General features: G+C 31.6%; 1 protein-coding gene across 8 annotated transcripts; it reads left to right on the top strand.

Annotated features, from left to right (window-relative positions):
• The first annotated feature begins 754 nt into the window (after positions 1–754).
• LOC135848193 (probable E3 ubiquitin-protein ligase HERC3) lies at positions 755–4,806 on the top strand. Of its 8 annotated transcripts, none has more exons than XR_010559328.1 (9): positions 755–1,049; positions 1,133–1,221; positions 1,310–1,496; positions 1,600–1,729; positions 1,810–1,997; positions 2,077–2,205; positions 2,289–2,475; positions 4,307–4,419; positions 4,542–4,806. XR_010559328.1 is itself a non-coding variant. In XM_065368022.1 (8 exons), the coding sequence occupies exons 1-7, from the start codon at positions 896–898 to the stop codon at positions 2,468–2,470; spliced, it is 1,059 nt and encodes a 352-aa protein (XP_065224094.1). In that variant the 5' UTR covers positions 755–895; the 3' UTR covers positions 2,471–2,475; positions 4,307–4,806. The 8 variants fall into 8 exon arrangements, 3 of the variants coding, with proteins under 3 accessions (XP_065224094.1, XP_065224093.1, XP_065224092.1); XR_010559327.1 differs by having other exon boundaries at positions 2,289–2,508; XR_010559326.1 differs by having other exon boundaries at positions 2,289–2,589.
• Positions 4,807–13,633: the final 8,827 nt, after the last annotated feature.

The raw sequence follows: 13,633 nt of genomic DNA, 5'->3' as shown, positions 1-13,633 counted from the left end.
GTTTCTAAAACGAAATAGGAGATGAAAACATAATAATTTTGCCAATTGATATATCCAGAAATTTATAATAATATGTATATTTTGGAAACTACCTATAGAACCTTTTCTAGAGGGCAGAAACTAGAAAGTAACTGGAATTCATATTTCTTCAAAATATGAGGTAACTGTAACTAGTGAGTAGTCCATTCCATGGCCCATACTTACTCGTATTTTATTTTTAAAAAAAGTTGGGCTGATAATATTCATCAACTATCTACAACCACTCCTACAAGGCTACAACTAATAAATTTTGAAATTTTCCTGCATCTTGAAAAATTTTATCAATATTTTGCAGAAATTGAAACTTTTTTGTACTTAGTTTTTTTTTACAACTTTCTCTTTCTAGCCATTTACAACAAATTTTTCTCCTTAATTAATTTATAATTTCTTTGAATAATCTGAAATTTCATAAGTTTGAATCGAATGTTTCATTGTTTCAACTTTCAAGAAATGTACCATCCTAAATTTCCAGAAAAGAAATTTTTCATGGAAACTTTTCTATTATCTCTATTAGTATTAATAAGGTTCCCTCTTGGCTCCGGATTCCGGAACTCTAAAATAAAAATGAAATAAAGTAAAAGAATTAATCAATTAAAAATTAAAATATAAAAAAAAATAAGCAAGAAAACAACAGTACGTTTATTTTCCTGTAGAGGCCGCTACCTTCAATCAGTTTGGCAACACTGTCAAAAATAGCACAATTCTTATCAAAAAAAATGAAAAAGTGAATACAAATTATTATTATTATCACTGAATATTGAAATTTCAAAAATAAGTTTTCCTCAAACTTTAGGCTACCCACTCTTAAATCTAAATTTGTAATCTGGTTTGCTGGAGGTTCTCATCTCATTGAATCATGGATGTTGATGTGGTATGCTTTGGCTTCAATGGCTTTGGTCAATTGTGCCCTGAAAACTTCACCTTCATTCAAGAGTTGCTTCCAGAAGATCTAAAAACACAATCAGTAAAATCAATTTCATTTTCTTGGAATAAATGTTACATTTTATTAAGTAAATTAGAATTACATTACATAAATGTACGTTTCGAATAGTTAGTTATACTGAACTGAACTGATCAGTGTGTATAATTTCAGATGATGTCTTGCTGATACGTGGATTCATTGATGAAAAAAAGTCCAATGAGAAAAAACTACAACTATTGTTTGATTATCAAACGATTAAAGTAATTGAAATATAATTAAATTACTTACTATCTAAACTTGAGTATGAGCTATTATATTTCTAAACTTTCCTATGAATCACTTGTATAGATCACTTGTGCAGGAGAACATGAGTTATGTATTACAGAAGATGGCTCATGCTGGAAATATTCTCAAAACCAATGGGAAAATATCACCAAATACTTGCATTCATTCAGTCAGCATTCCTTCAAAGATAGAGTGAAGGTTATTGATGTATGTTCCAGTGATACCTTACACTTGGCTGTTACTGATTCTGGTATGAATCCAGTTTGTTTTAACTCTAGAGTTTTGTTTTTCTATATTCAGAATCAATCAAAATGTGTATACTAAATGTCATTCTGATTGTGGAAATGTTCCAGGTTTAGTTTTCAATATACCATTACAAGTTGAAATCCTTCCCAAGATCAAAATTACAAAAGTATGTTGTGGATTAGAACATGTTGTAGGATTAACAGATACTGGATCAATTTTTACATGGGGAAATGGCAGGTAACTGGTAAACTAAATTATAGAACCAAATCAGAGAACTTTCTAAACTACCTACTTGTAATAATTATTCTATTCCATAGTCGAGGCCAGTTGGGCAATGATTCCTTGAATTCGGAAGAGAATCCACAGCTTCTAACTTGTCTAGATGGTATCCTTGTTACAAATATTGCAGCTGGTGGTTGGCATTCAGCAGCTATTACAATATGTGGTGATGTTTATACTTGGGGATGGAATAACTTTGGTCAGCTTGGTTTTCCAACTAACAAAAGTAATTACTTATCAACTCCTTGTTTATTCTGATTTATTATTATGAAAATTTCTACGTTAAAATATGGTATCAATTTTAGACACAGAACATAGTAGTAGTGATACTTGTAGTCTATTGGCTGTTCCTAAATGTGTCAATTACCCTGATCATGATAATGTTGATGTGAAAGAAGTTTCATGTGGTACACAACACACTTTGATACTCTTAAGTAAGTAAGCTTTTGATCATTTCAGAACTTTCTATATTTGTAGCTTTATGTGAACATAATCTCTTTTTATTATCATTTTATAGTGAATGGTCTCATTTATGGCTGTGGCTGGAATAAATATGGTCAAGTGAATCCTTGTGACAAATCTGAATACTTTGATGGCATGACATTAGTACCAGTACCCAAAAATGTGCAAACAATCCACCAAATATTTTGTGAATCGTGGAATTCAGCTTTATTTGTTACTTACAAAGATCATCTATAAAGCAGGTGCTGTTCAATTTACCAAAAAAAGAAAAGAAGGTATTACAGCTAAATCAAGCAGTCTAGACAGACTGCCCCTCCCCAAACTAGAAAAAAACGAACACCAAAAAAAAACAATAGGTACTAAACATGATGACAGTTCACCACTTACTTACTGCTTACATTCTCTAAATAACAAGGCGTATTTTCAATGATAAATTTCTCGCGAATAAATTAACACACGATTCTGATTTTTTGATATGTTGTTGGTCTCAACGAGAGCTTTAATTTGGTATGATAACAAACTTTCTAGGGTAAAAAATAATGTGGATTGGAATACCCAAAGTTAGCATTTTAGGAGTAATTTTAGTAATCGCTAGTCTTTGTTTCAAGAGAAAACTACTGAACCAATTTGAGTCAAATTTTGTACACTGGTGTAAATTAGCGAGTTATTACAATATATAACGTTAGTTATAAAAAAAATCATTTTTGCCCCCCTTTTCCCCAATTAAAAAGTTTCTTTCCCCCCTGAAACATTCAAAAATAAAATTTTTTGCTGTACTGTACATTAGGGTCATTTACATTATATTCACTATCAGTTATCACTGTGCAAAATCTCAAACAAATTGGTTCATTAGGGGAGGCTGTAGCCTTGTGAACAGAAATTTCAGCTTGAAAATTCTTGAAAACTTCTGTTGACTAGGCTATAGGCTCTCCAAATTAATTAACTGATTTGCTTGAAATTTTGTACAGTGGTATTAAAAAATGTGACATGTTTTTTCTATTATGACAATGTGAAAAGGCTACAGCCTCTCCAATTGAACCAATTTGCTTGAAATTTTGCACAGTATTGTGAATATGATGTAGATGACGCTTTTCTACAGTACAGGAAACAAATTCAGTTTGGGTGGGGGGGGGGGGTTAGAAGGGAAACAACTTTTCTAATTGGGAAAAAAGGGGTCTAAATGTTCTTTTTTTTCAACAGACATATTTTTCAAAATATTACCCTAATTCAAATTTTAAATCACTGTATGAAATTGACAAACTTTGTGATTTGAAAAATTATTTCAAGAATTTTTTTGATAACCAAATTTCCTGTCAACAAAGCTGCAGTCATTTATGATGAATTATTTTTTTAAATAATCATGATATCACCAAAAATGTGTTTGAAAAGCAAAACTACTACTGCAACCCCCCCCCCTCCTCCTCAAAAAAACATACCTACTTACAAGAAAACAGAAAGAATTGTCAAAAAAATCAAAAATCTACTGGGTAGGTAATATTTAGATAACAATTTCAATGAAAAAATTCATATCTAATATTGAAACATCACCAAGCAATGATCAATCAGCAGCTATGTGATCAGAAATTGATATGCTTTTTTTTTTTTTTTTTTTTGGTTAGTGGTTAGTTTTGCTTTTTAAAAATGTTTTTGGTACAGATACCTAATGAGTTCTGGCTGCTTACTTATTTTTTCATCTACAAGTATTTTTTTTTAAAGTTCTCACTCTTAAATCCCTGTGAATAATTATTACTATAAAACGTAAACTCAAAGATTAACCTAATTTCAATAATGTCCAATTTTTACTGCTTGCATAAATACACACCATTAAAATAAAACTGGTAAATTTCTTGACCATAACAATAAAAATATGTACATGTATAAATACAATCATGCTGTGTAGTCAAACGTTTTTTTTTCTTGTGATTGTCGATAATTTTCTAATTACCAATTGCTTGAATTTTATGGTTTAGGTTAGGTAAAATTTAATTTACTCGTATTAACTGGATTATTGTATTTGTAGCTATAATGTTTACACTTGACTTCAAATCTTGACAATGTTTCCTTAATTTTCAGCTAATGCTGCCAAGTGATTGATCTACTCAATCTTTGTACAAATGTATGAGAAACCCAATCAAATTACTTGTTCTACTTTGAAGTATGGAGTCTTTGACTAACAATTCACAATAGTAAGCTATTGACTAAGATGGATATTTAATTCCTAGTGGGTTTATGCATTCATTTAATTAACTGTTTCATCAATGTATAGTAGTATGTACCTATAGATAATTCAATTCTGTTATTTTGGCAGATATTCTTACAGTGATTGTTTACCAACATTTCCTTACTTATGAGCTCAGAAAGAGAAAGAATATGAATAATGGACGATAATTATACAAATTGTGCAACTATGTGAATGACAATGATACATCTTATTTTTACATGAATTATATGTACCTAGCTTGTGATATTCAACTTTTAGATTACCTATGTACTTATTTGTAATCATCTAATAAGAAATATTTTTTGCTTATGTGATGTTTTTGTAAATTCTTGGAAGTAAAATTAATTGGAAACAAGTTTCTCAAATTTGTAGAATTTTTCATGTATCAAATTCAAATAATTTTTCCTCCTGGTGCATTTACCAAATACCTACGTTATTCAAAATTGAGTGTCCAATCCAGTTTTCTATCATTACTAACATTAGTGAATTAATAAAAATATCTTCCAACTTGGTATCTCCCATATGACAAAATTTTCACCCAAACCCTCGCTGCATGAATTATTACTTTATTAAAGATGCTGTATGCAGTGTGGTACACGATATAATAATCCAAACTATTCGCAACACGTATTGATCGACATTTTAATCAGTTTTACGCAAAATTACTCTCGCAAATTACTTCCTTTGGGTAAGGAAACGAATTACTTGCAAAAGATTACGTTTTAGGCTGGAAGAAAATTGTCGTCAAGCAAACCTACATAGTGCAAGTTTGAATTTATGCTAACTTTATTTAATGTTCGAAAAGTCATTAAATCCGTGTACTAAATGAGATTTTCAATGATACACGACGCGTATCAAAAAATACTGCTATCTTAAAGACGACGATCATCGCATCGAAACTTTGATATCTCTAAAAACCAACGAAATGGTCACTAAATGTCAAGTTTGCGAGCTTTTAAAAAATAACCCGAAACGAATTCTTCATCGATAAGTAAGTATATACAGTAAAGTATATAAAGTTCGAGCAATCTCCGAGGCAATGCGAGTCCCTTAACGTATATATTGTAGGTAAATTTATTGAATAAAACTAAAACTCTTTGCAATTGCATTCTTATAGATTTATACTTTATATTTGTCACCGTTAATGGCTACAATGGGCACATAAATGGCCCAACTGTCTAGCACAGTGGTTACCAAATTTCAGCCACAGCAAATATCAGAACTAAAATAGGTATTGGCTATTGAGTACCTATGCTTTAAAAAATATTTTTTTGATGATCACCTTATAATAGGTAGGTAAATTGGTTAAATGTGATCAATTTTTATAAGTGCACTCGAAAAACGCGTGTATGTGAGAAATTAAGTGTCATTATAGATGAGAGTCAATTGCAGTTTCAAAAGACCCGAGTACTTTATACCAAGCAATCTTTTTACATCACGTTCTCGTAAAAATATCTAATCAAATTACCTACACCTACGAGTATTACCTACAACAACCGATCTTCAATTATCGACACTTCTGCAGACTACTTATTGAACTTCAATCAATATTTTGTATAATGTCTAAAATAGGTAGGTACCTACCTGTATTCTGAGACTCCATCACAGAAGTTTTTATTTTTAGTATTTATTTCAGATTGTAACATTTTGGAAACACTTTGAAGGATTACAATCTCGAAGTATGAGTTATTAATTTTTTTTTTGCAATGAATTATCATTATTCTAAACTTATGTACAGTTTGAAGCTCATGCAGCCTGGGGACATGCTCGTAACCCCCCCCCTCGCTCAACAGAAACCTCTGCAATGCCCGTATTTGATTGCATTCCAATATTCGTATGCACAATTTGTAAGTTTTTCATCCACTGTGGCGATTTCTATTCCAATTTATTTTTTGATGATAATTTTCAGTAAGGAAAAAAACGATTCATTCAAGTACCTCTACCTACCTACTTAATCTAGACAGAGGAGGAAGGTAAAAATGTTATATGCCAGTGGAAATCTAATTTGGAAAATCACAAAGCAATTTTATCATCGATGAAAAACTTTATCAAGTTGTAGAAAACAAATTCTTGAATTCCAATAAGTAGATATTTACTTTTATTCTCATACAAAAATTTGTAACGTTTTTGAAACAGTTGAAATTTTCTAAAATTTAGATTCAAGTTTAAATTAATTATTTTGGCTGAGAAAAAGATGTAAAAAAACATCAACGAATTTTTGTTAAGAAATCGTGTCTAGGTACCTATACCTACTAGCAAAAAATATAATATTTTATACCTATATTATATTTGGACAAATTTTCAAAACTTGTAATTTGTACTCGTACTTTTAATCACTACACAAATTTCTACTTTATCAAAAATGGAACTGTTTCTCCATTCAAAAACATGAAAATTTTCTTTCTTGTCAAAAATATCCAAAGATATTCTATCAGTTTTTTTTAGCAAAATTATTATGAATTTCAAAATGAAAATTTCCTAAATCAATAACCTCGCTTTATGCGACATTATGTCCTCCTAATTTTATTGTGACGTGACAATTTCTTTTTTTGAGCTATCGAAATTGTCAAAATCAGGGAATAAAATGTTGCACTAAATTTTATTCTTTGTATAAGTCGTATCTACTCGCAAAAAATGTAATAAGAGGAAATTCTAAATTTTTTCTATGTAATAAAATTTTATACTATGAATTTCCATAAACTCAATTTTTCGTCAATTTGGCTAAGAGAATTAATTTAGGTAATCGTTTTGAAGAAATTGAGGAAATTATTATAATTTCCAGAGCGAGTGATGACTTGAATTCAATTTTTTTTTTTCGAATATCACAACCGAATTTTTCAGCGCAACTTCTTACCTACTTGAATTTTTTTTAAATATATTCGCTGACTTTATCTACTCTGTAGCATTAAAATTCGAATGCTTACTTTTTTAATGAATGCAATGATCAAATGCAGAATTTAATATGATCTTAGAAAGTAGTGGAAACAAGTTGAAGGGATTTCACCAAACTTCTTGAAAAAGAGCTTAATCCAACGCTTTTTAACTCATTTTTGAAAATAATCAATCAAAATGAATTCGACTCTGGCTGGATTTTATAATTTTAGAAAACTTGCTATAGGGACAGCTAAAATGAAATGCACCTATTAACTAAAAATTGCAGTGGATAGGGGAGGGAGGCTTGAAATATTGTCAGTAATTATTGAACCTTATTCATTTCCTCATTAAAAGATCTATGATTCCAAAATTCATCTGAGTCGACATGAAACTTGTAACTTAACCTTTTGTTTACAACCCCCCCCCTCTACAGACCTCAAAGAAAGATGGTACAAGCATTTCACTCTCCCTAGTCCCAATTCACATTTTCTATGATCATAGTTATGCTTAAACTCTACAATTGAAGAAATTTTGTAAATTGAAAGAAAAAAAATGTAGGAAAATTTCCATCTAAAATCTTGTAGAAGATGATGAATTTCAAATCGTCTGAAAGTAAGCCTGAAAATTTCACTCCCATTTTCATCTTTATCCCAATTTTTTAGAAGCATTAAAAAAATAATTTTCCGTGTGACTTTTTTGTTTGTTTTCAAAACAATGGAACTATTAACGAGAATTTTTTTTCCTCAAAAGTCTCTCAAAATTGAGAGCTAATCAACCCGCAATTACACTCCTTAAAAATCAACACAATTTAAAAAAAAAAAATATTCTTCCAAAAGTACTGTTTCATTTTAGTCTCGAGATGAAAATGAGGCCAAAGTGTCCTGTATGAAAAATCAAAAAATGGTTTTAAAAAAGACCGCATTCAAAAACAATGTTGTCATGAAATTGGCTACGACCCAAATCAATCAAAATATTCTTAAAAAATTATCATTGATAGAAGAAAAAAGCTCGAAAACTCTGATTTTCTTGTAACCGATTCCCCAAACTTGAGCTTTAGTGCAGCCGTCAATGTGGGTGGTGAACCCTCACTCCCTCGTTCGATCCCCCTCCCCCCTCATATGTATTTTTCTACCTATAATCGAAGGTAGGTAGATAGCAGAATTATTTATGCAAAATGCATTTTAATTTGTAAGTATATTATGCTTACTTGCGTTGCATGTGCAATGTGCATTGTGAAATATACACCGCATAAGTTGGCCATTTACACTTCTGAGGGGATTATAACTCATAGTGAACCTTTTTTTTCGAGATATTATCAAAACAAAAAAAAAACAGGCAAGTAATCGATATTACGTTCGTTGTGGTAAAGAAAAAAACACAAAAATCGTTTTTATTCAAAACAAACTACCGTCCTGTTTAGTTATTGAAAAAAAAAATACAAAAAAATGTAGATACCTTCTTCTATGTACCAACGTGAATATCAAAACATCCCCTTCTTTTAAAATGAAAGTACATATGAAGTGAAGATGCACGAAAAACAGGCTAAAATAAAACAAAAAATTTGCACGATGTAAAAGATAAAAACTTGGACGATGCATTTTGAAAATTAGTTCGATATTCGAAATGGTTTTTCCATGTTTGGTGGGTATAGGAAAAAAACCATCATCGCCTTAAAGCTGCAATCGAATGATATTCGCTTATTCACGACGACGAGGCAAATAATTCTTGACGAAGATGGCGAAGGCGATATTTAAGCGGCGAAAAAACCCCGTTGGCGCAGTTAACTGCAGATCGGATATTTCATTTGGAGCAAAAATAAAATGAAAATAAAAACTTTCAAGTCGTGAACCGAAAGTATTCATAAGGGAACGTTATAAAAAGACACTCACGGAAAAGGACAAAAATGAGCTTTCTATTGATCGGTTCCAATTTAAGACCGGAGGGGTTTGAAGGTCCAGACCAAAACCAGGAAAAAACATTTGGAAAGGAAAGAAATTTAATAGTTTGGCGGAGAGGCGCGCGCGCGGTGCCAGATCTTACGGTCGTCTGCAAAATAGCGCGCGTTAACCTATTTCGCTTGAAAAATACTCTTTTTCGTCGTGCCCCTGCTACCTTCCGCTCGTATGTGGGTCAACCGCGACTTAACTGAGCTCCTTGCCGAAGTCTAGAAAACGTTTTTGTGCTGTAGCATTCCAACTATTCGAAAAACGTCGCACCCTTATAAAACCCTGTTATCCTGCCCGACAATTGCCTTTTGCCGAGCTACTTGTTGCTAGGCGGTTTCTTTCCTGTTTTTCTCTCCTTTTTCTTTTTCCGAATATTTTCTCCGATGCACCGAGATAGCGGAGAAATTTTTTTCACAGTGGTATGAAAATTTTTACGTTCGTTTGTGTTCTCAGCGAATGCGGCGAATAGGTTTGCTTTGGCGAAATTTTCAAATAATCTACGCGAATGCTTCGAATTGAATTTAGCTAAGGAATGTTCTATAGGTATTCGAACGCATTGTTGTCCATTTTTCTAAGGTGGTTTTTTTTCACCTCGAGTCCGAATTCAAAGTCATTTTATCACCGGAGAAATTATTTCGAAGCTCGAGCAATAAATGCTCATATTGATATTGAATGGGTGAAGAAATTATTTACTTATCTACGTGAAAATCCCAAATTTTTTTAATTTAGAATTTTAACTGTCCAAGTTGATTTTTGAAGAATCTTTGGTTTCCAAGTCTCCCACAAAAAAGATTATTAGAATCCATTTTCAATATTTTTTTGCAGATGTGGTTCCTCTTGCAGTATTTAAAATTTCTCTAACGAGAAGGGAACCTTTTGAACTGGTATTCTCAGATTTGAACGAAGCAGAACTACCTTACCTATTGAAGGAGCATTTTATAAAAACCCCATGATCAGAATTTCCAAACTTCAAGTTCATTTTTGAATTTTTGACAAATTATTGAAAATTTTAAAAAAATCAAAAAATGGTTTGAGAGCGATTTTTAAATTTTTCTTATGAGATATAAATTTGTTGAGTAAAGTGAACCAAAATCAATTATTGCTTCAATTCAACTTCCATTCACCAACAGCTACTAGTTTTGAGCCATTCTGGATTTCCAGCTGCGATTTTCCAAAACATCAAATTACTCTGGAAAAGCCAAAACCGAACTTTGGCGCGTATATAAAAATGAATTTTAGGAACAGAAATTTTGGTTACGGAGGTTTTGGGGCATGTTCTTTTGATGTAACCTAGTTTGTTCGAAACAGAGAGTGCTAGTTCGAAAGGTTCCTTCATGAGAATTTCAAAGTTCTTTCAAAACTAAGCGTTGCGTTGAAACTAATTTTGACCGCGAAAAGTGAGATTTTTACCGCTTTTATTCAAAATTTTTCTACCGGAGTCTTATGCGATTTCAGTGTTTCAAAGTTATAAAATGAAAAAGGCGTTCAAAACAATTTTGTCTTGTTTTGTTTTTAAGAATTTTGAACGTTTAAATTACTTTTTTCAAAGAAAAGTTTTCTTCATTAGTTTGGTAAAATGAAAATTGATATACTTAAGGAGGAAGGGGAGGGGAGGGTTCGTTGCTTTCAAGCAATTGCATTTTCTTGCAGTATAGTCAAACTTCGAGAAGAGTCACATCAGAAACGCTGATTCGAAAAATAAATTTTGGTACTGTAAGTATAAAAGCTTGAAGTAAGTACCTAATTACTTATTGAATAATTCGCAAAATTACCCAATAAAATCATTTAAAAAATGAAAAGAAAAGAAAGCACAAACAAAAATTTTCTTGAAAATGAAAATACGAGTAAGATTGTACTGCATTAAAATTTGCAAAAACTTAATTTCACAAATTGAAACCAAAGAAGATGAGATGATAAAAACATGTTATTCAAAACATAAAAAATATAATAATACCTAATCAAAATAATCAAACAATTAAGATCATTTCAAATCTTAATTTACTTCCGATGAAACAGGTCATCAATTTAAAAATTGGAAAATAAGCTGTGTTAGCTCAAAATAATAGTATGTTTACAAGTTTTCCAACTGGGTAAACTTTTTTCAGAATTTTTTTCAGCAGAAATAGTTTTGTTTACTTTTCAGACAGAATCATCGCATTCAAAAATCAAGTTTCATGGCTCAAAAGATCAAGTTGAAAATTGAAAAAAAATGTCTTTCTCATTATTTTAAAAAACTTATAAGACCTCCAAATGGAATCAATGCACCCCCTCCACCATTTTATGTGGTTATAGGTGGGTACCGCGAAGTTTCAGGAATGCGAGTTCAAAAGCGTCCTAAAGTTCATTTTTTTGTTCCTCCAAAGCGATTTGATATTTTTGGAGAAATTTGAAAATTCTCTGGAAGCTCGTGGTTACCACTTGCAACGATCTAGACTCTAGAGAGTGGCCAATAAGCATCAAACAGAAATGTAGGTTCTAAAGTTAAATTTTGGCCTTTCCAGAGTGATTTGAAATTTTTGGAGAATGTTAAAAGATCATTGGAGGCTCCAAAATGGCCCAAAAGTAGTAGTTGTTGATGTGTGGGAGTTGGATTGGAGAAATTACTCACATTGATTTAACTTACTTTGCTAAAAAAAATTGTTTCGTGTAAAAGTCTGAAAATCGCTCTTAAAGCAGTTTTCTTGAATTTTTTAAATTTCAAAAATTCGCCAAAAATCCAAAAATGAACTTTAGGATTTAAAATTTTGATTACGGGCGTTTTAGGGACATGCCCTTTCAATTGAGCTTGGTTTCGTTCAAATCAAAGAGTGCCAGTTCAAAAAGTCCCTCTGTAGATCTAAAAACTGTAAGTAAGTACCTCTAATTCGAAATATTGACTCTGGCAGGAAAAAAAGAGATTCTGATATTTTATTAAATTCCTTCCACTCCCGAATCCTCTGAGAAACCGAAATCGGTAAATTTTTTAGCCTCAAGATTCACGCAATTGTCTAGTGATGAGTTTCTCCTGCGAATTGAAAGTATAGGCAACTCCTATCACTAGACGAAATAACGTAACGTTTAGTTAAATAGAAAACTGCATTTTTAAGTTGATAAACTACTTGGCAAAAATTGCAATTAAATTTGACGTTTTGTATTCCACACCGAACTAAAAGTTCACCATAAACACGAAATCCTGAGCGAAAGTTAGTCTACAGTTAGCTCGAACTTCGAACTGATTTCACGTGTTGGAGAAGGTAGGTAATCTATTCGTGGAACGTTTCGAAAGACAAGATAGGTAAATAAAATTTAAATCTTTCAAAGGATTATAATTCAAAATAAATGGTTTTCTTAATGCTTTGATAGCTAATTCGCGTTGAACTGCGTTGATGAAATTAACTTGGTGAAATATTTTTCATCTGTTTAGACGTTCAACTTGGGAAATGTACGAAGGAAGGTACCAAAGTCTTGTAGCTAGTTACACTATATATGCATAGAATTCATTCAACGAACATCGAACACCCATCTAAAAGCAGCAAAAGGCTTCGTCATGCAGGAAACACGCGACCGAATAATTTTCTCAGCTCGTCTTTATTTAAAATTAAATTTAAAATGCATTTTCTGTTCTATCGCTATACCGAAGTACGACTAAGGTACCGATCAGGTTAAAATACTAAATTCTTATCTCGATGACCTAAAATTATTATACGCGAATATCTTTGAGAAGCACTGGCTATAAAATTTAATAATAGTTTCCTTGTGCTGTTCGGTGTAAAAAGTTTAATTTTTTTTTTTTTAAATTAAAGATTCATTTCTGCAAATAAAAATTAAAGCAGAAGGGTCCCGAATAAAGGAATGAACGCAGACTTCGGTATGATTTGATAAAAATCTTCCTTTTTTTTTCATCCAAAGAGAACTCGGGACGACATTCGTCGATATGATTCGAAAAGTAAAAATTTGACTAACAAAGCGTGAATATTGAACGCTTCGTCGACCGTTCGAATATTACTTTTTTAATCGAAATTTAGAAATAACTTTTTCTATAATAAACACCCCGCCAGGTTACCGCGTCTAAATTGTGAATATCGAATATTTTTCCCCAGATGAAATTTCATTGTTGCTACCGGAGCAAATGAGAACTATCATGTTTTCAAAGTAGGTAGGTACCTAATGTTTTCATTTTCAATATTTTACTTTCCAGATATAATGAAAATCAGCGGTAATTTTCCCACTGCTAAATGGTTATAGGTACCTATTTTTTTCTATTCTTTTGTTTCATTATGAAACATGAAATGATTGAAGTAAAAATATAAGTTTTCAATTTACTCATCTCATCACCTAAAATGAAGAAAATCTAAGCGTTTGAAGAAAATGCGCAGCCTC

Source organism: Planococcus citri, chromosome 5 (assembly GCF_950023065.1).
Source record: "Planococcus citri chromosome 5, ihPlaCitr1.1, whole genome shotgun sequence".
NCBI classification, from domain to species: domain Eukaryota; kingdom Metazoa; phylum Arthropoda; class Insecta; order Hemiptera; family Pseudococcidae; genus Planococcus; species Planococcus citri.
This window is presented reverse-complemented; position numbering and strand designations above follow the sequence as displayed.